Source organism: Magallana gigas, chromosome 6 (assembly GCF_963853765.1).
Source record: "Magallana gigas chromosome 6, xbMagGiga1.1, whole genome shotgun sequence".
In the NCBI taxonomy this organism is placed as follows: domain Eukaryota; kingdom Metazoa; phylum Mollusca; class Bivalvia; order Ostreida; family Ostreidae; genus Magallana; species Magallana gigas.
The window spans coordinates 25,434,775-25,461,943 of NC_088858.1; the positions used below are offsets into that span (position 1 = coordinate 25,434,775).

General features: G+C 33.4%; 1 protein-coding gene across 4 annotated transcripts in view; it reads left to right on the forward strand.

Annotated features, from left to right (window-relative positions):
* The first annotated feature begins 3,458 nt into the window (after positions 1-3,458).
* LOC105343409 (1-phosphatidylinositol 4,5-bisphosphate phosphodiesterase beta-4) overlaps positions 3,459-27,169 on the forward strand; it is a 46,462-nt gene continuing 22,751 nt past the window's right edge. For 3 of the 4 annotated variants that reach the window (XM_066088749.1, XM_066088752.1, XM_066088753.1), the window contains exons 1-7: positions 3,459-3,603; positions 13,902-14,012; positions 14,626-14,706; positions 15,733-15,798; positions 20,722-20,859; positions 21,446-21,525; positions 26,082-26,135. In XM_066088749.1, the coding sequence (XP_065944821.1) occupies positions 13,929-14,012; positions 14,626-14,706; positions 15,733-15,798; positions 20,722-20,859; positions 21,446-21,525; positions 26,082-26,135 (503 nt within the window). In that variant the 5' untranslated portion in view covers positions 3,459-3,603; positions 13,902-13,928. Of the gene's footprint in view, positions 3,604-9,871; positions 10,407-13,901; positions 14,013-14,625; positions 14,707-15,732; positions 15,799-20,721; positions 20,860-21,445; positions 21,526-26,081; positions 26,136-27,169 lie in introns of those variants that run through there. The other variant, XM_066088750.1, reaches the window with a different exon arrangement.

Consider the following 27,169-nt stretch of genomic DNA (forward strand, 5'->3'; position numbering starts at 1 on the left):
TAGTTATTTGAGGACATTATTTCATGAATTAACTTTTAGTGTTAGGAGAAGAGCAGTAATTTGTAGCTAAAACTGATTTCGTAAGTTATTTATTGCCAAACATGAAATTTATCGCCAATTTTGTTACAATTACACAAATTACAATAACGTTCACTTCTTTCAACACTACTCCGCCTTTCTATTTCATCAGGAAGGTGAAGATTTGTAGATGTCAATTTTACTAATATTTTTCTTAATTTACTGGGTAACAAGAAGACGCAGCGTTCACATTCAAAATTTGTATTATAAGCTCTCTCTCTATATATATATAACCCCTTTAGTCGATTCTGAATATCGTTATGCTATTTTTGTAAAATTGATCTCTTAACCTTTGGCTAATACAGTTGTAGTTGTCTTAATTCAACTGGTGTTATAATGGTATGATTCATGATACATTTATAAAGTCCGCATTTGTCTAATATATTTTAAAGAGTATTTTTATTAGAGTATATTTCGTGTTTGCCCTTTATCAAAAGCATGCGTACATACATATATTTAATTTTGCCTAACTTATTTTCACTGCTATTGTTAATGTTGGCCCTAAAATGAAGCCATTCTAGTAAAAATTGTTATATACAAAGGAAATCGTTCAATTTCACCTTATTCCATGTCACTAGGTGAATAGCTAAAAAAAAATAAACAAATTATAGGCCTATCATTCTTTTGATAGCGAATGTTTTCTTTTCATAATACCCCAAAATGTATGTTATTTTAACATGTTGTTGATAATTTTTGTTTAAAAGTTTATCTAAAGATACCAATTCATGTAAAATATCGTAAATTAATTACACGCTTACGGTTGTCCTCACATGACTTAAAGATTGAAACAGGGAGGTATGATAATTTAACACGTGATTGTCGAAAATGTGAATCATGCAACCTAAATGAAATTGAAGATGAATTCCATTTTTTACTTATTTGTCCATCACTTCGTAGTTTAAGAGATAAGTATATTAAAAAATACTACTCCCGAAAACCAAGTGTCTATAAAGTTATACAGTTATTATCTACCTCTAATACTAAAGAACAGGGTAATTTAGGTATATAAATATTTATATTATGCAAACAAGCAACGAACTCTTAATATGAATTATCAAAATTGATTATGTACACTTTGTCTTTCTGATTATTTAAAGGGACTTGTACACAATTTGAATTAAAATTATCAAAATTTTATTTTTCCATTTTTAATGTTTATACTGATAAATATAGAAGTTTATAATGCTATGTCAAAATTTGAAAGTGAAATATCAAGTTATAAGCAAGGTACAGAGTTCTTAAATCTTTGTTTTGTAAACAAAGCTCGAATATATTGTCATTTTTTACATATGTGTTGTATTGGTGTAAGTTGCGATCAAAAGTATCTTTCTTTTGTTAATAATAGTACTTATGAAGATATTGAATTAGTTTTAATTGTTTTTTACATGTGATTATGTCTACGAAATGGCAATTCTCTACATTACGTTTTTGTAAATAAGTATAAGACTCGATCTTTGTTTACATAACAACCAGTTCTTACCTCTGTATCTCGCTTGTAACTTGACTTTAACATTCAATATTTTGGTCAATCATTTAAAATGAACCAGTTAACCATTTTATACATAACAAATAAAAATAAAATTTTTGATCTCAAATCGTGTCCAAGTTCCTTTAATAGGTATATGTCCACGTGTATAACCTATCAGATATTTGTCTCTTGGAATAAAGAACTTAATTGAACATATACCCAATTAAATCTCGAAAATATAGTGGATTTATAACAATTACTAGTAATATCATTTTGATCGAACGTATTCATAAATGATTTGATGGAATATGGTATATTACGCAGTGTGTCTCATATAATAGAAGAAAGATTTATAATATTTATGACGCGATTTGGAGTGATAATGTTACCACCGCCGTGCGAATCCAAAGCCGATCTGGGTTGAGGAGAGGAAGGGGGGGGGGATCCCCCCATCCAAAAAGAAATCAAACTTTTTTAATTCACATGGCAAAGCTTCCGAAATAGGTCTTGGACCCCCCCTCTCTCTCTCTCTCTCTCTCTCTCTCTCTCTCTCTCTCTCTCTCTCTCTCTCTCTCTCTCTCTCAATTATCCCTCTTGAAAAAATTTCTGGATCCGCGCATAATTAAGAGCTTATGCGTGCATCTAAAGAGACATTTGGTGCACTGTCCTATAGCAATAATTCCAATATTTATAAATGTGCTATATAAAATTTCATCCAAGATTCTTTGTGAAGCTGAAGAACAAATTATAATAATTGTACACATATGAGACGATTGTCTTAAGGATATGAAGAAATTGTCAATATTTATCACAATATGTCAAATAAAGGGCACGATAAAATCCATGGACCGAGCCAGATGGTCGACATTTTTTAAATTCAACCAATTGTTGACTTTTTACAATAATTTTTATGAAAAAAGTAATCCCTAAAGCAAATATACAAAACGTATGAAAAATGTGAATATTTAGCGCATTTTCAACAAAATCCCCTGCATGGTATAGAACAATAAAAAATTGAAACCAACTATAACGACCTTCAAAGAAGTCGTGATATTTTATGAACGATCGAATCTTATAATAATGGTTATGAAAATTCCATGCAATAAAATTTCAACTAAATATCTAGAGTATACCTCCCCTCCCTACTCAGGCGGCAAATAGCATCGTTTTTTAAAGTTGGGGAGGGGGATCATCCAAATATTCTCGACAAGCAAAACAAAACCATAAAAAACCGCCACGGGTTGGTGAAAAAAGAATGCACACAAAACCTTTGGCTTAATTGCGCCGGTGAACTTTTCAAAAATCGTGTAAATCGTAATCGTGTTGTTTAATTATTTTCTTCCTTTCACTTCAATTGTTTTATATGCTCACCAAAAAGTTGGGGGGGGGGGGCTACCTTAATTCACCTTTTTATATACTCAAATTAAGTAAACATTTTGCTGCGAGAAAAAGTCGGGGGAGGGGGAAGAGAGTGGACCGAAACCCCTTGGCTAGCGAAGACGTCCAAGGGTGAATATCATTCAAATGAACAAAGAAAAAGAAAACAAGACGAAAAGACAAATCAGAATAAATCATAATGAGATAGAATGTCCATGCAGGTATAATCATAATCTGTCTGTAAAGTTTTGATTATATGAACAGATGAAAAATGCACGACCACTTAATTTTCGGTTTTGTGTGTGATTTTATTTTCGCGCTGGTATAGGCTATATATAACCCCTTATTCCGTCAGACTCTTTAAAATCGATTAAAATGTGAAACAAGAGATTAAGAATTATGATGTCTATCAATTTGAACCCATTACATTTGTTTGGTTGCACTTTTTTTAGGGGGGGGTGGTATTTGATAACTAATTTTGAAACACCCTGTATGTTGTTGTTGCTGATGATGGTATCACGTGATCCGCGGAACAATTATCGATTGGTTAACCGTGTCAACATGATAATGATGGTGAAAGAAAAATGGCAACCAGCTAAAAAGATGTGTGATCATCACTAAATTCATACGTTTGTTTTACCTACAGGTACTCCAAGCACGTCACCTGTTTTCTATTCAAGGTAAGAATCCGAATGTGCATACGTATTGAGGTGCATGGCGCCATTGTCAAGTTACTTTGTGATTGTAGGCCTATGTGAAATCACCGATTATGGATATCGGTCTCGCGAATATTTACCGTAGGAGTTTATGTAACCATTTCTATATATTAAATAAGACAATGTAGATAAGTACCGCATGTGTTCTTAATTAATGTACATATAACGCACAAATTAGGTGATGTACACGTGCATTCAACCGGCTGTATCTGAAAGATGACCCCATGTGCGTCAGAGAAGCGGTTAAGAGTCGTGCACGTAAATTACGTAATTTTGTATGATTAAGATTAAGATATTTTAAATATGCGATGAAATAAAAAGTTAGATTGTATTGCATGTATGTAAAGTTTGTTAGATTATGTAATTTCAAGAGTTTTTTGTTTTATAGCCATCCGTTTTATGCACAGCTCAAAAATACTTAAATGAATAGAAAGATACTTGTATACTGTACTACTATTTAATTATTCGAGTGAAGGACACATTCTCAACATGGAAACATGGCTGCATATTCTAGTGGACCTGTTAATGTTATACTGAACTGTTACATGTGTGGAATCAAGAAATTTTTTCACAATTTTTTGGAAGTGTAAAGGACATTTTTTTTTGTTGGGGGAGGGGGATGGGGTCCAATATATGCCCTTTTGGGGTATTTTTTCTGTTTCGAGATGCCCTCTATACCTGGGCATGCTGTTATTACTTGGTAATGACTCATTTATATATTATATGAATCATTATATATTTATCATGATGATTTTCACCAAAATATTATATATATTTAAAAATATTTCATTTTTTATGCCAAACTTTCTTTTTGATGTAATATTAATATGTCAATTCAAACTGCTGTTTTTAATCTAGGCAGGGTTTAATTACCATTAATTCAGACACTGCATTTTGCCTACAATATAGGCTACATCACTGGCAGCATTAAATTCGGTTTCCTTTGCAATTCATTCTGGGCCTTTTTTCATTCAAAACATATACCCGGTAGTAGTCAGATCATCCAAAAAATTTGATACACAGAATCGTTGATTTTATGTGCCATTTTTCACTTTGATCATTGATGTGCATATATGTATACGCTTTCTGCTTTCATCTTTAGAAATTTCATATTTTCTTTGCTCATTCTTTTTGTACCAAATTTTCTGTTCTACTTTCTTGTATTTATCAGATATGCTTAGCAACTAGGTAAAATTAATAAAAAAAAATAATATAATTTTTTTTATTGTAATGTTAGTGTTTTAATTGGTATCGTTAAAACAACCTTGGGTTTTTACTTTTTGGAGTTCGAACATTTTTATGATCTTATGCCTTTACCTTACATGAAAACTATCAACATTGTGGTGAAAAAAAGTTGACTTCCTATAACAACGAAGACTCTTCCATAATGCAAAACATTGTTTACCTATACATATTTATTGTCTCTAGCTGGCAAAAAACAAACTCACACATCTTGTCATTCTTGAGCTTCCTAAATGCTCATTTGTTCAAATAATTTTTTAACCTTGATGCTTATATATATTATAAATTCCTTTTTGGTGTGACTTTTCCAAATGTGTCACATTCAATTTTGACAGCTGCAGCAGGGTAAAAACAATGCTGCCCCTGACCGTGCACTAACTGTTCAATTTGTCGATTCTGCCAATCAGTAATTGGTTGCTGGGACAGATTTACCTAATTTAAACAAGATTTCCGGTTATCAGTGACAATGACTTTTACAATCTTTTTAATTTCTATGATCTGTCATTGATAAACTATTAAGTTTGTTATATTAACATGTACATGTAATGGCTTTTCAATATTCTATACTTAATATGTGAACTCAAACTCACAAGAGCATTCATCACCAAGATTGTTCCATAAGATGAAACTTAATGCCACCCTAAACTTGTTGTGTAAATATAAAAAATGACTGCATACATGTTGAAATAAAATGCACAATATTAATTATTGTTCAGCCAGAACATTCCTGTTTATTGATGACTCCGCCCCACCATCCAGTCAGACACTAATTAATTTAGTTGTGGTAAGAAAGCAGGTATTTTCAGGTATTTTTAAAAAATTCTGTGCAGCTGTCAAATTGAACGTAACGCAGCTCAAAGTCACACCACAAAGGAATTTATAATATATACTTGTATATTTGGCAAATTTTATAGGGGGAGCTTCAGTTGCACAAAAAAGCCAACGTATCATGTTATACAATAATTAATGTAGATAAATGAAAGATATATATAATAGTATTTACCTGGTATGCGAAGGTCACTGCACCTTTGCATATTAATCAATTACTTACACACTATAAATGTGAATTGTTATTATCAAATTTTTGGTAAAGCCTCTTCCAGAATCGCTGTTGAAACCAGTGTATGTATTTGTTATCTTATGATAAATCATCCTGATTTAATCCTAACAATTCCTGATAATCAATGAGATAAAGGTACCATTAGGATTTGTCATATATTCATTATTGTAGGCAGTCCCTGAGGTTCCCAATTTACCAATATCAATACTAGAATGAGTCACGAGGAAAGTTTTCTAAAGAGCATTCTTGGGAACCCAAATTCTGTTCTATTTGATAATGATAATCAATCCCAGTCATAAGTAATAAACAAAAAACCCACTTTTGAACCAGGAACTCTAGCTGACTCCATTTTAATCTGACATTATATTCATATGTTGGTTTGTGCCGTACACACGTATGCATGATGAAAAGAAAATTGATACATGTGTATTAGAAAACAATTTGCCAAATTAATGGTCATTGAAGGAAAATTTGCAGACTGTTGCTTCCTTTGCTGAAAGAAATTCTTGCCAAAGTCGAAAAGAATGTAATGGTGATATTGAAGAGAATTTGTTAGAAATGGTCTGAACTGACAGGAAAAGTTAACAAAACTCGATCACCATGGAGCTATAGAGCTGTGGATCGAGTTTCACTTCCCTGCAACAGGATGCAAAAGGGGAGGCAATTACCGGTAGTTTAAACCCATTGTGTTCAATTCTTACTCATCAGTATTAAAGGCTTAATATATATTAGTTATAGAGAGTAAACTGAGGTATTTATGACAATTTTGTAATTATTTTTGAACCTGCTGATAAGTTTGTTTTAATTGATATTTTGAATGTTCATGTTTATCTGAAAATCTGCTCTTAGAGCTAGTTGTTAACTTACTTACAATAAGTTGGTGCTGTAAAATACAATCCAAATTCGGTTGATCGAAAATTTGCATAAGAGGAGAAATTACAAAATTATTAGGCATATGTTGTTTGAAAGTTGACAGGTATCGGTTTTAAAGATAGCTTATTTTGTATTTAAATTAGTATGTGATGATCAGACTGGTTCGAATACTGTGCCAGATAGCTCATTTGGTAAAGCACTTGACTAGAGATTCAGCGGGTCCAGGTTTGAGTTCTGGTCTGGTCCATCATTATTCTCCAATTTAAAAAAAAGTCAGTGATATCTGAAATCTGTCATTATTTTATTGTAATTGGAAGCTAGAATATGTATTAGGATAAGTACTGGCATCTTAAATATCCATTGATCAAGGAATGGTGTAGTGCAGGTGCATAGGCAGGTGCTGCTCATTGACAGCGAGGCTTTTGTCTTTAGTAAGAATTAGAGTTCATCAGTTCACACAGCATGTTTCCTAGTTGTTGTTACTTACTTCTGTATGAATTTTGGATGAAAAGCAAAACCCTTCAACAATTAGATGAGAAGTGATAATCATCTCTCTCTCTCTCTCTCTCTCTCTCTCTCTCTCTCTCTCTCTCTCTCTCTCTCTTAATGACTATATTATTTTTAAAAAAATGAATCTGTTAGTATGTACTCTGCAAAGATTTAAATCTACATGTAATTGTTGATGTCCAATGGTTTTCTTAAACAAGACATAAATTTCAGAAATTGATTATTTTTCTTGCCTTAATGATTGGCTGTGTGAAAAGGATGGGTGTCAGATACAGATATTGACAAAGGAAATTAAACAATGGTATTGATCAAATGTTATTGATTTTTGTTTGTGTACAATATATTAATATGCTCAGAGAGAAAAAATACCTTTGTGCTCCTATTTTATTAAAGTTACAAATAAATTGTTTAACCAGTAGCAACTAGTGTAGTTCCTCTGTGCTGAAGATCGATTGGGTAACTACATATTGTATGCATATTCAATAGCTAGTAGTAATTTATGATTTTAATGACATTATTGGAGTTTCTGGTCATTTTGAACTTGATTTGTTTGATACATTGTATCATAAGTTTTTGTTAATATACAATACATTGAATATATATATTTTTGTGCATATATGATTTTTGATGCCAGTTCTTACTCTATTACAATCCAATTTAAGCAATAATTTAAATATGTGTTTAATTGACTTTGAGGTCAAAATGGCAAGGTGCATAATGCCTTCTCATTGATATGCATGATCATAGCTTTTTCATGATCGTACATGTATTTACCGATACCAAATTTTTTTCTTTTTGCATGTATTTCGTCATTGCTTGATGTCACTATTAATTACTTTGTTTAATCATTAGCTATTGTAGTACTTAGCTAGAGCTAGAAAAATCAACTTACGGTAATACCATATTAGCATAGTGACAAGAGATGAATAATAGATAGAGAATAATACATACCCTTTTCCATATCATAGCCAGTATCAGCCCGAGACTCCAATATCAGCCCGATCGAGGGATGATATTGGTCGAGGGCTGATACAGGCTGTGATATGGAAAAAGGGTATCTATTATTATATTTATTACATACTTTGTGATAAAATTAAAAAAAAAACCCATCATCTTGAACAATTTGATTTTAAATAGTCTCTACATGTATCAAATGAAAATATAAGATCTTTTTTTTTTTACCTAACATGTAGCTACAGAACTGGAATTTCCCCAGCTTTAAAAATTAACTGCTCCAAAACATTTACTAGCATTTTAAGTTTTCAACTACACTTAAAAAAATGTCAACTGTAACAAATGTTTTATTTTCATCTGTAAACATGCTCAAATGCCGAAACGAAATAAAGGCAGAGGAGTTCCGCAAGGGGTGTGATAAGGATCCTAGAGGCCGATACATGTTTTGTAATGTCATCTGTATCACATATGCAAAAATACTGTATTTATTACTAAGTATGTAATAAATGTATTTATATACTTTATTAAAATTGAAGGTATAATGTCAATACTGTATACAGGTAAATATTCAACCCCCTTTTATATTTTTGCCCCTTTCGTCCTCGCCAGCCAATTTAAGACTGGGCGAATTCCAATGTCTCAAATTATCTCTCATTAAACACAACTGTGTATGGGCAAATTCAAGATGGGCAAAAATAACCACATATAGTTATACAGTGCTTAAACTGCAACATTTTAAGATCAATTTTTAAGAAAAAAAATAACATGGAGCAATATATGTTTATTGACATTATATGTAAAAGTTAATTTTACATAAGTTAGTATAAATTTCATTAAAGACTTATTCAATATTTGAGACTCTTTTTTTTGGGGGGGGGGGGGATGGAGGGGACTACAGCTGGCTCAAAAGTAATTTGAGGGGGGGGGGGGATTGCTGCAGATACATGTAGTATTTTAACCACACAGGGAGAATTTTACAGACCATCAGTGACATTTATTGTCATTCTCTTGTTGCAGCTCAGCAAGCTGTTGGGAGAAAGCTGTGCATCATTTGATGCATAGGGAGTCGTAATAACTGTAGATAAAAATTTCACAGGGGGGACTGATAACCTTTCCATGCTTCATCTTTTGCAGAAAATGCAAGTGATAACTGTATGAACTTTGCATATGTACATGTCAAACTCTGTCTTTCTCTATCTTGAATCCCTTATCATGATAAGTTGAAAACACAATTTAATAAGAGCTTAATCTTTCTATTGTTCAATGTTTTAAAAAAATTCGTAAACCTGTAGGGGTTTTGATAAACCATTCCAAACAGCCTTGCTTGTAAAAAAGTATCACCTTGCAAATTGAATGTGTCCTGAATGCATGTAGATGAAATGGAAACGCAGGAATCTTAGTCATTTGTGGTGGGCTGCAACTAGGGATTTATCACATGACCAGAGATCTTATTTTTTAAGGAGGGTGGGTAGGTCCTAAATCATTTATCTAAAGGATTATATTGACATTAAACAAATTTTCCCCCCAGTTATGAAATCCAAGTATCCAATTTATAAGAAACAGTTTCATCTTATAGCTCCCAGTCCAGATATTTAATGGAACAATATTTGCTAATATGTTAATTTGTAACCGTTTGAGCCTATAAGTTCCCATTGAATTATGTATGATAAACGCATGCTTCCTCAGGGTTCTGTATTGGACTGAATCACTGGAGTCATGTTATATGTGTCCGTGATGATGGGAGGGATTTGAAAAGTGACTAAGGGAAAAGCCTGACTGTGTGACTGACTCTACTACGCTACAATTACATTTCTATGGTCACAATTATCAAGTGCATGCAGTCCCTGTGTTATGGATCCACACAGCACAGTGCCGTATTGAGGAGGAGATATCCTGCTGTGCTGGAGTAAATAAAGAGCCAGAATAGTGGTGGTCAATTCTAAATGACTGGGGATTCCTCATGCTGTATATACACCTATTTGTGCCGTGTAGAAAGTAAAGGCCTGTCTGGTCTTGAGCTTTCTGTTTGCAGCATGATAACATCGTAGTGTGTTTGTGTTTTCAATATGTAGGAGGAAGTTTACAGTGGATTGGAATTTTTCAGGGATGTGTCAATTTGTGTATTTTAAAGGTAGGCAGGCATAGTTGTTGATGGGGAAAATTAATTGTTAAAGTAAGGGCTGACTCACATTGAGAAATCCTGGCCTGTGTACTGAATTCTATAGTTTGGGTACAATGATCTCTAGTCTTTGATTTATATTTATTCTTTGACACTAAATTACTTACATCATGATAAATAAGTTCAAAATTACTTAAAATTACAAGAAAGTTTGTCTATCATAGTTTTTATGTTAAAAATTAGTTGTGAAGAAATTTGATAATGCTTTGCACATTAGACACAAATTGGATTTGAACTTAATTGTATAAATATAATTTTTTTAACCAACCTTTAAATTGATTTATTTGCAGAGATATTTTTGGTGCATGTAATATTGTAGTAAGTTAGTCTAAAAGGGGCATGGTCATGATTCAGGTAAAAAATTATTTGTCCGATTTTATTGTTTACAATGCTTCAGTAAGGCATTTTTAATAGGCAACTAAAATTTGAGTATCATCCGTTGAGTTATAAGCGAGTTACAGAGCTTACAATTCTGTGCGATGTAAACAAAGCTTTTGTTTACATTTTGTATGTTGAAGGGATAAATTCCAGTTTTAGACCTGAAATGATTGTGTTAAACGTTAGAAACTGTTTATTTATGCTTAAAATGAAAAAGAAGATAGACAAATCAGCTTGAAAAAGATTTTTTACTGGTATATTGAACCTACGTAAACAAAAACAGTGCACGAGCCTTGTTTACATGACAGAGAATTGTGAGCCTTGGATCTGGCTCAAAACTCTACGTCCAACTCTCAAATGATCATTAGAAATACATTCCTAAAGCATTGTAAATAATAAAAACAGTAAAATTGAATTTGACCAAAATCGTGACCATGCCCCTTTAATGGAAGCAGACATTTTTTAATGTTGGCAAATTCCTAATATATAAATCATGACATCTCTTAGTGGCAATCTTGATCACCTTGTTGGGTATTAATTTACAATATGTGACGTGTAATGAACATTTTCTCTGTCACAATATGAATAGAAATTACTGACTATTCTGAATAATTGAAAATGTATTTGAGCAGTACAGAACATACATGTATATCTCTGGTACTCGTGCCTTGATCCATCTAGTCAACTTTTTGAGATGAGAAAAGGAGAGTTGTTGTAAAGAAAATATAGTTTGTCCCAAGGTATTTGCACAGTACATTTGGACGATTTTAAAGGAATAAAACATGTACCTGTGAAAGAAGTGCAGTTGGAATTGAAACTGATGAAAGGGAAAGTATCCAAGATACTGTAAACTAACTTTTATTCGCATGCGAGAAATTTTCATGAGGTTCATGAGAGCATTGTCATCGCAAATATTTATAAACGGGAACTATGCAGTCTTTGTCCTATTGTTGCTATAACAACACAGTTCTTATAAAAGCTTTATTTTAGTTTATTGGAAGTAAATCGTAAAATAAAGTTTCTGCAAATAGAAGTTGGTTTACAGCATCTTCATTGCCACATTATCAATTTTCACATAGAAAAATTCACAGGAACGAAAACAGATTTCTTACGGAGATATATAATGGGAAATGTTTACATTTTTCTCCATTCAAAAGCCAATTGGAATACCTCGCGCAATTTCTGCAGTATAACAAAAAAACTTGCAAGATAGTTCCATATCTACATGTATATACATGTATTCATATATTCCCCGGATCGTATAAGGAATCTAGCACAGTCTAGCACTTGCCGTTAAAACATTTCTTTTCATCATTAGATATTTTCCTGTAGCCAACTAGCATGATTATTCATTAAGTAAAGAAAATTATTAACCTATGAAAAAGAACATTTTTAGTTTCAAGTGTCTGTGATGTATGACTTTAAATTACTCATCATACAGTAGTACTAGCTTTCTCTGTCCCAGTCAGACTTAATTAGTTGATAATCTTTCTGCCTCGCAGTTAATTCTATCTTGCTCCGAGACAGTTATTTTCCCTATCTAGCTTCCAGAGAGTCCATTCTTTGTCAGTCTATTCCCTATGATCATGATAATTCCCAATGATCCATCCAGTCAGTTATTGCTTCTATCTGTTTCCCTGACTGTTTTATTCCTACAAGCTCCCCAGACACTTTAAGAAAGGGTTAATGACTGTACCTCTAACACTGATTCCTGCATATTGTGTCCTTCAGGCTGTTACGGTTCATATCTGTCACTAAAACAGTTACTGGACCTATCTGTAACTTGGAGAGTTACTGGACTTGCCCATATATGCCTTAAGGCAGTTACTGTCCCTATCTATCAGTCTGGTAGTTACTGATCAAGTCTATTCCTCAGGTTGTTACTGCTCCTATCTGTCACTCTTTCACTGAAGGAGTAACTGCTCCTATCTTTCACTCATCAAATAACTACCCCTATCACTCACTCAGGCAGTTACTGCCTTTTACCTGTGCCTTGGCAGTTACTGCCCCTACCCCTTTCTATAACTGGGAGAGTTATTGCCCCTACATTCATCTGTCACTCAGGATTTAGTGCCCCTTTTTGTCCTCCTTATAATCACCGGGTATACACAAATAAAGGATTTTTGATATTTGTGCTGTTGGCAGAATTTTTCTGGTTTTGTCAGAAAGTTATTGATTTATTAACCAAGAATCATGATACATGAATTTTTATCACAAATAATGGGAGCACAGGTGTTTAGGCCTATTAAAAAAAAATTTGTGTTTAGGGCAACACTGATGAAAAAATTAAGTTAGGTAGGTAGGGATTTTTTTTATTTTATCATATTTTTTTCTGCATGAATCCTAAGAATGTTTGTTTGTGTCATATTTAATAATGGGTTTTTAATAGAAATAATAGAAAAATCACAATTGGATAAAAAAAAGACATCTAAAAATTGTAGAATCGGGGCATTTTTGTAGGTGAGGTCGGGTTACCCTAAACACACAACTTTTTTTAGGCCTTACTGTTTATAAGGAGAAAACAAAATCTAGATGGTTTACATGCTGTGTGCATTTATAATTGCAAACTTGCATTTGATTTGTTAAGAGATAAAATTGACAATGTGTTACACTGTTCAATATACACAAAGAAAAATATATCCAGTTTCAAGGAAAATAATCCAATTCTAAGAAAAGAAATAAAATTAGTCCAGTCTATTATCTCCTTGTATCGAATCTTTCATATGGCTGGTAGAGTAGCTGAAAGCCAGAGAGGTATATAAATAGTGACAGCTCATCCGCTTCTTTGGAAGTTTTCTTTTTTTCTATTTTGAAGAGTTATAAGGCAAGCTTTTATATAAATCATCAACTGAAATGAAATTAGGCTCATAATTACTTTGTATGAACCAAATTGATTTTAATTAAGACTTGTATATTGATTACTGTTTACAGTGCATGGGTATAAGTGATGAAAAAATTGTGCACAAAATTTTCTTAGAATGGTATTAACAGTCGTGTCCATGCACAGACTGTCAATTGTTTTATCATTGATAACATTAACCTAATCTCACTGTTTTTGGTACATTTCAGATGTTTTCTAGATAGAAACACCTTTCAATGGCTAAGGTCACTGAATTCCAGTGGCAAATACCTGTACCGGAGTTGTTACAGAAAGGAGCTGTGTTTGATAGATGGGATGAGGTTAGTTTACACAGCTATTAAAGTATATCAGAGGCCTTTTTGATTGCTTGTCACAAAATTTAAAGATGTTATTTTTTTGTTTGCATCAGTTGTTTTTTGTGAATCATTTTTTTTTTTTAGATCAATACCGGATATAATTGTTGTGTACTGTATTTATGTTGATATGAAAGTGATTGCAATGAACGCAAATATTAGATCATCCAATAATAATCAGATATATGGTAGTAAAGTACATACATGATTTATGTGTATCAAATCATTATTTTGTATAAGCATTTTGTGTGACAGTTAGTTCTAATTTTGATACATATATATGGGGTCTAGAGATACAGATATCTCATGTAGTCGGATCCTCCAAATCATTTTTTTTTGTACTTTTTAAATTTCGATGTATGTATTTTTACCAGCTAGTGCAACCTTAAAAAGTTGATGTTATATAAGCTGCTGAATAGTGAATTATATTCTCATCCAAAACAAAACCCTGACTAGAAACTACTCGGTAGCTTTTCAGATATTTCTCTTTCATTTACAAAGGCCGGTGTGTGCGCGTCTTTTGCTAGTTTGGATGTTCAGCATGTGTTTTATATACAACAGTGTTTATTTTTCTCCCCAGGAATCTGCTACTCTTGAACCAAAATGCACAGTGAAGGTGGATGAATATGGTTTCTTCATCAACTGGCAAAGTGCAGAGCGAGTAAGTTCATCTAGTTTGTACAAGAAAGTTGTCAGGTCATGATGCATTGTTTACCAGTTAGTCTCATCATTTATAAATGTGACAAAAAAGAGCTTGCTTTTTCAGAAGTTTTGCCTTTAATTAAATTTGAAAAACTCAACATCAGGTACAAGTATGAGTTTCTGATGTAGTTATAAAGGGGGATAATAAAATGATCAAACCAATTTGTTCGTTGTTGAATCTTCTAAATCATTTCACCATTCCCCCCTTCCTTCATTTAGGGTGATAAAAGTGATGTGGTAAAATCACTAACATGAAAGCATTGTTGTACCAATATAATTAAGAGTATAACTGAATGCAAATGACTTCAGAGATGATAAATATAGGTTCAATATCAGGTGTAATTGTATTGGTTAGAACAATGCAAATTTAGCTGTTTCTGACAGTGAGAACAAAAAAATTTCACCAGGCAAAATCTTCTGACTGACAGCTCTGTTATTAAAAACTCATAAGGACAGAACTAGCCTAGAAGTCTAGCATAAGGGGACACCAAGGATTGGATATCCTCATCTTTGCATTTTTGTCATCCATGCAGTCATTTATCTATCTATTAGAGAATCATTAAGTACTTGTTCAAAAAGTATTGCTTCTTAATGAATGGCGGTCATTGCTAATGAATTGATGAATGATGGTCATTGACAATAAGTTCGAGGGTTCTGTTTCTAAATTGCTAGCTGCAAAACAATGAAATGTAAAGATTGGTTACACCACGTAATTAAGCACAGCATCCCTTGAATAATCTTATCAAACAAAGAAAAAAAAGATATTAGTTTTCTGAAAGAAGTTTTCATTAAAACTGAAATGCACATTTAACTACCTTGTCAGGCAAAATTTGACAGAAAACACCTTATACTGTCAGTGACTATTTTTAAAGGACAGGAATGTCATATATCCCAGCAAAACTTATTTCTCTTACCAGAGAGCCTGTGCACCTTAATTGATGTTCTGATCTAAACTATTAGGAATATATGATTTCTTTTATTGTAGGATGGCCAGGTTTTGGAAATATCACAGGTTAATGACATTCGATTAGGACTGGCTCCCAAGATAAATGTAAGTAACTAGGCATTGGACATGAGGCACACCTTGGTACTACATCCTATACAGAGGATCCTGCATGATCTAAATAATTTAAAGTAATGAAGATATTCAACAGTACTTACTCCAGAGTAGCTAACTTTGGGGGGGGGGGGGGGGGGGGGGAGTGGTGGGGGCATGGGGAAGGTTAATTTTCATGGAATATTCAAAATATAAAAATTTTGGTGGAGATATTATATCTTGGAAAGATGACATTTTGGAAGTAATATGTATTTCTCATGTTCATTATTTCACATATAAAAAATCATAAGCATTGATGAATACAATAGTTATATCAAATTGCACATTATGTGTGATTTTCTCTTTTTCATGAAGAAATATAAGTACATGTAGTTTAAAATTGTGGCAGCAACATGTGTTATGTTATATGATTTATAAACATAGCAACTAATAATTGTGACTGTAATTATTATTTAGATAACCCTCTTTATTTGATATACATTTAGAACACTTAAAGGGGCATGGTCACGATTTTGGCCAAATTCTATTTTTCTGTTTTTATTATTTACAATGTTTGAGGAATGCATTTCTAAAGATCAAATTAAATTTGAGAGTCTGTTGTTGAGTTATAAGCAATATACAGGGCTCACAATTCTTTGTCATGTAAACAAGGCTCGTGCCCTGTTTTTGTTTACATAGGTTCGATATACCATTAAAAAGCTTTGTTCCTGCCGATTTGTCTATCTTCTTGTTCATTTGAAACATAAATAAACAGTCCTAACATTTATCACATTTATTTTAAGTCTTAAACTGAAATTTCCACTTCAACCTTCAAAATGTAAACAAAAGCTTTGTTTACATAGCAAAGAATTGTAAGCTCTCTAAGTTGCTTATAACTCAACGAATAACGCTCAAATTTTGGTTTGCGTATTAAAAATGCCTTACTGAAGCATTGTTAACATTAAAATAGGAAAAATAATTTTTGACCAAAATCATGGCTATGCCCCTTTAAAATACATATTTGATTATCATGTAATTTGTAAAACAGGGGAAACAATTGTGTAGTGATGTCATTTGTCACTCATCATGACATTTGTAGCAATAGCAGCCTGTTTTTAGATTAAATGACCATGTAGCCACAAGGGGAGAATATAATTTAGAGCAGAGCTAGTTAGTTACATATTACTTGGAATAACAGAGAACTTCAATCCCCCCCCCCCCCCCCCCCCCCCATTTTTTATCGTCTGTAATCTTGTCGATCCATATTCTAACAGCATTACCATCGTCAAGAGAAGTCGGGGGAAAAATTTTATTGATATATAGAATGGCTGCCCTATAGGATATGAAAACCAAATGAATGCATACAGCTATGAACCTTCGGTGCTCTATGCTCCGAGTTTTGTAGACAGTCAGATTATCACAGATGATGAATTTGACCTTGAGTGATTTGTCTTGGCTGTCCTGCAACATCACCATCCATCAGGGGGCTTCCAACTTATTTAGTCAGCCATTAAAGCTCAGCCTCCTAATAGCTCTTAATATGTCATTGGCCGCCATGAAATCGGAAAGGTTTTTGTTGCATGGCTGCTGCAGCTAATTGTTACTCAAACCCCTCCTGGGAAATCAGTCAAGTTAAATTTATCCCACTCCACACGATGGAGATAGCAAAACACTGCATCATAAAAGAGTGAAAAGAATTTTATTTGAATCAAAATAAGGGTGCTTAGGGTATATCTTTGACAGACTTTATGATTATATGGTACTTATGCAGCGGAATTAATTATTTGTAAGACTAAAGTGATTTTTAAATTGATCTGCCTAACAATATGAATCAGTCAGAATTAATTTTATTGCATTCAAAGACCAATTAATGCCTCAGTATTAGAAATGGAATGATTAGCAGCAGTGATTATCCAAAAAATATCTTTGTTTAAGTCGTAAATCTATGTTCATTTAATATGTTATCAGATTGAAATTTTTAGATTAGACATTCTAGGTAATATTGGTAATAGGATAACAATTACCGGGGTATATGAGAAAATGCTGAATCTATTTTTTTTAGGCTTTTTATATCTGGACAGCCACTGAAAGTGATCTGTTTTATTTTAAGATCAGGTGAAAGTTCAGAGATGATTCAATGTCAAGTTTTTTTCCCCACTAAGTCATTCCCTAGAAGAGGCATAAATTGTATGCTATTGATAGCTTATTAAAATAATTGTATTTACTGGGCTAGCCTAGGGTAATAGATTTATAATTTCTGCATTTCTTTTCAAAACCATGACATTGTTTGTTAGGATAATGTTTTCATGAGTGGGAAGTAACAGCACGATTTTTCAGATAGGTGGTCCTACGCAATGAATGTGAATGAACGGTCATTGGATTGATGTTCAATAATCTCTTTATTATACATTCATACACTGTTGTAGGATATTTCTAGTACATGTATTAGAAATGGTTATTGGACATTCTTGTTATTGCTTTATTACTCACTTCTGTGTGAATAACAATGACATATATACACGTAGTGTATATGTATAACTACATTGTATTAAAAATAGTACCGGTGTCATATAATATTTTGAACCCTACGATATATTGAACCCCCCCATAAAATATTGAACCCAGGGTTCAAAATATTATGGCAGCAATATTTCGAAACCCCCTCATTGCTATTGGAGAGGGGGCTCAAAATATTATGGTCGCGATATTTTGAACCCCCCACTTTTTTTAGTGCAATTGGAGAGGGGGTTCAAAATATTATGGCTGCGATATTTTGAACCCCCTCCTATTTCCAATTCCCATTGGAGAGGGGGGTTCAAATTATTATGGCTGTGATATTTTAAACCCCCATCTAAGCTTAATTGCTTTTTGAGAGGGGGTTCAAAATATTATGGCTGCAATATTTTGAACCTCCCTCTAATTTTCATTGCTATTAGAGAGGGGATATAAAATATTATTGCTGCGATATATTGAACCCCCTCCTATTTCCTATTCCCATTGGAGAGGGGATTCAAAGTATTATGGCCGCGATATTTTGAACCCCCCTATATTTTTCAGTGCTATTGGAGAGGGGGTTCAAAATATTATGGCTGCGATATTTTGAACCCCCCTTCTATTTCCAATTCCCTCTGGATAGGGGGTTCGAAATATTATGGTTGCAATATTTTGAAACCCCCTCCTATTTCCAATTCCATCTGAACAGGGAGTTCAAAATATTATGGCCGTGATATTTTGAAACCCTTTCCTATTTCCAATTCCCATTGGAGAGGGGGCTCAAAATATTATGGCCACGATTTTTTGAACCCCCCTCTATTATTCAGTGCTATTGTAGATGGGGTTCAAAATATCGTGGCCACAATATTTTGAACCCCCTCTATAATGGGAATTAGAAATAAGAGGGGGGGGGGGTCAATATGTTGTGGCCATAATATTTTGATATTTTAAACTGAATATTAGAGGGGGGTTCAAAATATCGCGGCCATAATATTAAGAAACCCCTCTCCAAAGGACATTGGAAATAGGTAGGCCTCTCTCCAAAAGCACTGAAAAATAAAGGGGGGGTTCAATATATTGCGGCCATAATATTTTGAACCCCATCTCCAATAGCACTAAAAAATAGAGAGGGGTTCAATATGTTGCGTCCATAATATTTTTAACCCCCTCTCCAATCGGAATTGGAAGAAGGAGGGAGTTAAAAAAATTGCAGCCATAATAATTAGAACCCCCTCTCAGGGAAGTTTTGGAAATAGGAGGGGGTTCAAAATATCGCATGTAATAACGCAGCCATAATATTTTGAACCCCCTCTCCAATAGCACTGAAAAATAGGAGGGGGGTTCAAAATATCGCGACCATAATATATTGAACCCCCTCTCCAATAGCAATTGGAAATAGGAGGGGGTTCAATATATTGCGGCCATAATATATTGAACCTGGGGTTCACTATTTTATAGGGGGTTCGATATTTCGCAGCAATATATTGAACCCAGGTTCATAATATCGCATAATGTATTGAACCTGGGTTGAATATTTCGCGGTATCAAAGTATTCTATGACACCTGTCCATGTACATTGTAATTGTCTCTTAAAATAGAAAACAGTATTACTGTATAAAAAGCTGTATTGCTAGCTGGTACACAAAAGGATGATATTACACCATACAGATATCATGATCATTTTTTTTTCTTTGGAAAAGAGTCTGGATGGTCAATATATTATTTACTGGTATCCATCAGATCTTAAACCCTAAAATAGTAGCTATGACATTTTTAGCCATAAACTGTCAGTTATAGTCTGTCCCAAGGATATTCATGCAGCACATTTGGATGATTTTTAATAAAAATACACATACCTGTGAAAGAAGTGCATTTGAAATAGATGAAAGGGAAGATATTCAAGATAATAATAATATTATTCACTTATTATCAATTTTTTTCACTTGGAGAAATTCACAGGAACAAAAACTTATTTCTTAAGAAGATTTATGATGGGGAATGTTGACATCTTTTCTCCATTTGGAAGTTACTCTGAATACCTCGTGCAATTTTTCAACTTTGTCTGTTGCAATACAAAACTCACATAGACATCACATTTTTTAGCCGTGTATTGAATCCTGATAAGCCAGAGGGGGTATTTCAAAGAAGAAATCTTAGAAATTTTTCCTACGTTTGAATGCATTTGAACCCTGAGGTATTTACAAAAATCGTGTAATTAAGCAACATGTGAATCAAGGATATCTTGGGACAGAGTGTAGTAAAAGAAATTTTCCAATGTTTTGAATGTTTTCCTATATCTTTACATAGAGCTCTTCTTCTCAAGGAGGTTTATATAGTCTTAAAACAGCCATGACCATTGAGCCATCTTAAATATTACATCGGAATAAAAGTGTTTTTAAACATGCAGTTGTTAGTGTATGTAAGAGTTTAATATTGTGATCCTAGGATCCTCGGACCTATGCTGAGATAGAACAGAGAGGGAATGGTAACCTGGAATGGAGGACAGTGACAATATGCAGTGGGTTGGACCTAGTCAACATCAACTACACCCCCATGATAGCTGCTGACCCAGACACTGCAAGGGTAGGTTCCTCAAAGGGAGGACCAGTTGCTGTAATATTTTTACCCTACTCATCTTCCCTTTACTGTCATTACCAGTATTTGTTTGGTTTGGGGGGTTGTTTTGCCCTTAAGCTGGAAGTTAGGGGTGAATTTTTTGTCTGTCTTTCTGTTTTAATTGTCAGTCCTTCTGTTTACAACTCTAACTTGCATCATAGCTAAAAGGAATGTCAGAGATTTTCAAGATTTAAGGTAAAAGACTGGTTTAGTTCAAGGTCATTTGGAAAGTTCAAGGTCAAATTGATATTAATTATTTTATTGGTTCATTACTACACTATATTATGTGGCCATGGCCATAATAAATGCATAATTCATCTTCCAATCTTGTCATTATTAATCCCATGAAGATTATCAATAGCTACAGGTGTTAGGATTGGGGCATGATATTTTGTTCGGTCTGTCCATCTGTCTCTGTCTTTCTTTCATTGAAAACTGTAATATTTTGGTATGAATTTTGAACTGTGGAGGTGTTGCAGATAAACTTTACAAGGTTGAACTAACTGCCCTTCCAAATGTACTCAAAATAAAATACCCTTAATGTGTTTTACAGGTATGGTATGAATGTCTAAGGAAGCTGACACCCAATACCAAAGCAAACAACATTTGTCCAATGACATCATTGAAGAAACAGTATGTGTGAAATTCTCTGTACTAATTAAATAGACAAATTTCTCCTCTGATTATTAAAAGATTAACTGCTCTGACTACTATTGAGGCCAATTAATTCATATCAAATTTTGTTATTATATATGTGATGTATGTTGCTTTCATAACACTGGATGCAATTTTATATACCGGTACCAGTAAATGAATATAATTTCTCTGTCTTGCAGGAATAAGATAACATTGTATTATTCAATTTTTACCATTTATAGAGTGATTCTGGCATCAAGTATATTTAGAAAATTTAGGTACTCTCAAAAAGTAGCTTGAAATACTGCTGCCATTATATGTTTTTGTATGAAATTCAAATGTTTGATTATTGAAAATTTTGTCATAGAAATTTGATAGTTGAAATTTTGACTTTTTCTTCATTGCCCCAAAAACTCTACCTTTTGAAATATTTTAAATCAAAAGTTTTGTTTTGTCTTTATTTTACTCAGTGTTCAATATATATGAAATTGGTAAAAATTTCAAGTACTAAGATGATTCCAAAGCTTAACCAGTCGTACTTGAGAAAATTTAGTTGTATGATGTTGAAAAAGTGCAAGTAGAGTGGGTTGTAGGAATCATGAAATGGCCTCACAGTTTCTGGTTTCAACTGCTCAGTAATGACTGGAGGAACCCCACTAATGTCTGTTTTGTTCAAGAGAAGGCAGTTGTTGACATTTGATTGACTGTAAAAGTGGTTACATGTATTTACGGGTGGGGGAAATTTACACTAATTATGCTGTAAGCTTTAAACCGCATAAAATGCCCCCTGCATATAGCAGTTTTTTAAGACCCATCCACTTATTAAATTATACTAGTGCGTATTGTTTGACTCTAGAAAAAACATACTTTACCATCAGTGTACTTAATAACCAATTTTTGAAATTAATACCAAAAAGAAAAATTAAGATCAAAAGAGTTTCTTAGCCTTCAACTTCTTTGTATTTTGGCTTTAGGTTGATATTGATACGAGAACTTTGATGTGGTGGTACATATTTCTAGATGTATAGATAGATATAGAAACATATTGTAGATATATGTATGTGGGTACATATTGTATATAAATATGGCTAAATATTGTATATAGATATGAGTACATATTGTACATAAATATGGGTACATATTGTAAGTAGATATATATATGGGTACATATTGTAGGTACATATGGGTACATATTGTCACTAGGATTGATATTGCAGATTTGCTGGCCATCAGATCAAATAATTATTTTTTGCCAGCTTCAAAATAGTTTTCATCGAGACATCAGTAATCAGCCATTGTCGTTTTGACAGCTGCAAAGTTTCAAAAGTTCAAACAATGTGAATCCATGATAATTAAAAGCCCCCCCACCCACCCATCAATTCTGTCTTCTGACAAAGAACGAAAAGAGTAGAAAGGTCATGGTCAGCTGGTGATCTAAGGAATCTTTTCAAACCCAATATTGTAATAAATAACATTAAACAATTACTTGCTTTAATAAAGATTTGATGAAAATCCCAAACCAATAAGTGGTATATATATTAATAATGACGATATTAAATTCAGTGAAGATCGAATAATAAAGATATTTATATGTGTATACTTGAGAGGGTCTGTTTATAACGGCTTTTCTCATTGCCTCTGGCACTCTGGTCTCTGTTAGCTCTTCATATACATATACAGCTACTGAGGCAGACAGGGATCAAACGCTGATCAATTTGTTTTAGGAAAAAGATGGCATTAATTTCCCGTAAGAATGGACAGTGATGGAAAATATTTGATGCTTGATTAATGAGAGATGATTTTTGCTGGGATCTAAGAGGGTTTTTATTCTGTCAGTCGTGATCTTGTTAGGCCACATGACAGCGGAAGATATATACCCATTCTTCTAAGTCATAGAGGCATGCAATTTCATTAAAAGAAGTTTATTAACAGCTATAAATACCAAGTGTGATGAAAAATCAGAAGATTATTTCTCAAAATCTTATGTTAGACAAATTATGGATAAGAAAATGTCAACTTTATTTTTTTTTTTTAAATGGTGATTTTGTATCTTAGCTAAAATATTTCTTTAAAAAAGATTAAATGGGAATGTCGCGAATGTTTGATGGATCTTGGAGTTCTGAAATACATGTACCGGGTATTTGGAAATAAAAATTTAAAAATTTGTATGAACTTATTTGCTGACTTCACAATGCATGGCTTCTTTGCTAGCCAAGGTTTTCGGTCCACTTTGCTCCCCATAAACCCTTGGCGGATTTCATTACGAAAACTTGGTGATGTGGTAGCGCTATCTAGCGAGCAACTTGAGTTGCCCCCCTTGCATATTTACATTTTAATCGAATTAAACAACGGGTTACATACACACTATGGCATTAATACAACTTGAAAACATGTTGACTACCAAATATCGGAACATGATTAACGATGTGATTAAATATGAATTAAGTTATAACCTAGGGAAAGCACGGAATGTTTATTCATAGTGTTTTGTAAGGACCTGTACCTGGAGTGAAAAAAGTCGCCGATTTATATGAAAGCTTTTATGTCATAAAACCAGGTATCGTTGTCGTGAATATTGCGGACCAAAGAAATTAAATAAAACACAGCTCATTGAACCTTTAAAAGTAATAATCATTAGCAGGAACGTATATACTAACAGGATAGGCAACTTCTACATTCGCCATGTTTACATCCCATGCTATAACGCGAGCCTTGACAAGTTTGTAGAACTATGTTCAGTCCCAGTAAAATATATAGGTTTTTAAATCAATCTGGTTAGACCATCATTGGGGAAGCACTATACTTGGAACTTGTGTCTCAACTTGTTAAAAGCACCGCATGTTTTACCAAAGATCACTCTTGTGTTTTCTTTTAAAGTTTATATTTACCAGCACTGCGATTGGATCAGCTACTCGCAGCTGCAGCCAATCATAAAACGGAGGTTGTCACTGAGTTTTCGTAATGAAATCCACCAAGGGTTTATGAGGAGCAAAGTGGACCGAAAACCCTTGGCTAGCGAAGATGAATGTATGGCTAGCGCCAAAAATTTTGTTTAAGACTATTTTTTTTAAATACTGTGTTTAATGATAGAGGATTGAATTATTATGAATTAATAGTAGCTACAGACTTTACTGGTATACTTACGTATATAAACTGGTTGAATCGGTTTGTGCTTTTTTATTAACTGTGTGACGTTTAAATACGCGTAAACTGCCCAACCCAGTTTATATGAGTAAACTCGGAAGCATTACATTGCAGACTTTTTTCGTACATCATTATTAACTTAAACTCAGTAAATTTGATTAAAGTCTCTTTTATTGAAATGATTTTTTTAAAACACAGCAGCATAATAGTCATGAAATTTATAAAAAAAAATTAATAATTAACAAATAAAACCATTATAATTGATTCAGTGTATGAAATCTAAAAGATTAAGTCACACCAACACTGTGAAGTTCTGTGTTTCTGATATGTTTGGACCATTGATATGGCCATTTAATGCAATTATCTGAACATTTGGATGATCAGCCCACTCAACTCTGGTCAGGGAACTTGATTGAGCCATCAAAAGGGTGAAATACGATTTGCTCGAAATTGATGAAGTATTAGGAGGCTTTAGAAGCTTTATAATTTAATTGACTTTATTGAGGGCATCTTTTAATTTACTGCAAGAGTTCCCCCCAGAGTCTGAATGGCATTTACAGTGTCTATCAGTTTAGAATGATTTTACCAAGATTTTCTCTAGTTTTGGGGCCTTTAGTTTTTTATGTAACGTACCAATATACAGTCAAAATTTGTTATCTTGAACTAGATGGGACTGTGTAAAAACTTTGAGATATCCGTGTATTCGAGATATCGAGGATAAAATACTTAAAAAATTAGTGGTTGGGACATAAAAATTACATCGATATATCCGTTGTATTCGAGATATCAGTGTTCGAGATATTGAAGTTCAACTGTATGAACTGATTCAATCTTACAACATTAATGATCATGTACTGGTACATGATTGTATGTATAAATGTATGTACTGGAAACCAGTAAAATAGTACCTTGTAAAGGAAGTACCAGTACTGTTTACAAGGAGATTTTTACCACGTTATTTTGCTCTCAATTAAAATTTTAATTTAAAACCAGGCTTTTTATTAACCGAAATTTTTTTGAAAACATTCCAAAATACTCTACAACAACACAGTATACAGTATCAATTTAAGCTTGAAATAGTTGAGAAGAGATATTTTGTTCTAGCAGCACTCTAATCAGTCTAGGTTATTTCTATATATAGTTTTGTGTCCATTTCCATCCATCCTGTAAAGATGTCTCTGAATGATATTGCAGAATTTAATTAACAAAATGAACTCGGCTGTTTTGGGATTTCATTTTATTTTTGAAAACGTAGATTAATGATTTTCACTCCTCATGTATTAATTGTCTGCAATCTGAATTTCTTTCATGTCTCACTGAACATGGTCCCCGATAACTCATTAATGTAAAATAAGAATATCCAACCTTTGATCGGCACCTATTAATTGATTTCCTTCTCTGCATTTCAGCTGGTTAAAGCTTTGCTTGCTGGTCAATCCAAAGGGGAACATTCCTGTCAAAAGGTGCGTCATTGGGGATTTTTGTTGTTGTTGTCTTTCTAGAAACGTTGCAACTTGTCCTCTACAGGTCATAAAACTTAAGACCCATCATTATTCTGTATTTATAAGGTAATATCCTTTGGGATCGCCCATTACTCAGTCATGTCCTGTGGGTAATTAATTTGATCAGGCCTATTTACCATAATGCCAGCCATGCTCCAAATGTTGGAACAGTATAGCTCATTGGGTGTAGATACCGGTATATTCCAGTCCAAACTATACAACTGAAATTCATTGACTTTAAAGATGCAATCAAATAGCCTCCTAGCAAATACAAATACATGTGGTTCTTTGGTTGTTTTATCCACTGACCTACCCATAGCTTTAGATATATGGTAGGCAGCTCAAATTTGAACCAGAAAGAAAATATTATTAATAATCGATTTTGCCCATAAGCAAAAGGATACAAATATAAAAGAAATTTTAAAAATTCTATGCATATTTCATCATCAGTATTCAATCAGTCCCACAATTCATTACATTTACAATTGGAAGGAGCAGTTGTAAAGAAAGCAGTCTTCATCAGGAATCAGAAAAGCAATTGTGAAAATGCTAGAAAAAAATCTATTAATAACCACAATCACCTGATTTATTGACTGTTCTCAACTTATTCACACAGCAAGTCTCCCCCATCAGCCAAGGAAAATTGTTTTCTAATTTGCGACATCTGCAAGTCAATTTTTATTTACATCAACTTGGGCCTCAATTCTAAGATCAATAAACTAAAGGGCGAAACTTGAAAAAAAACAACAAAAAACCCACACAGAATGTTTGTCTGTGTATCCATATCCATTTTTGCCCAGATTAGCCTCTGGTCTGTTTATAGCTGCTTGCAGACCTTGGAATGGACATGCACTGGCAAGTCAATAACTGGCTTTGATGAGACTGTCACTGCCAGCAACCATTATTAATGGCAACCATCATGAGCCCTTTGTATTGTTGATTCTTAGAAGTTGCTATGCTGTTTATTACCTTGTTTTCCTGTATTAGGCCTGATC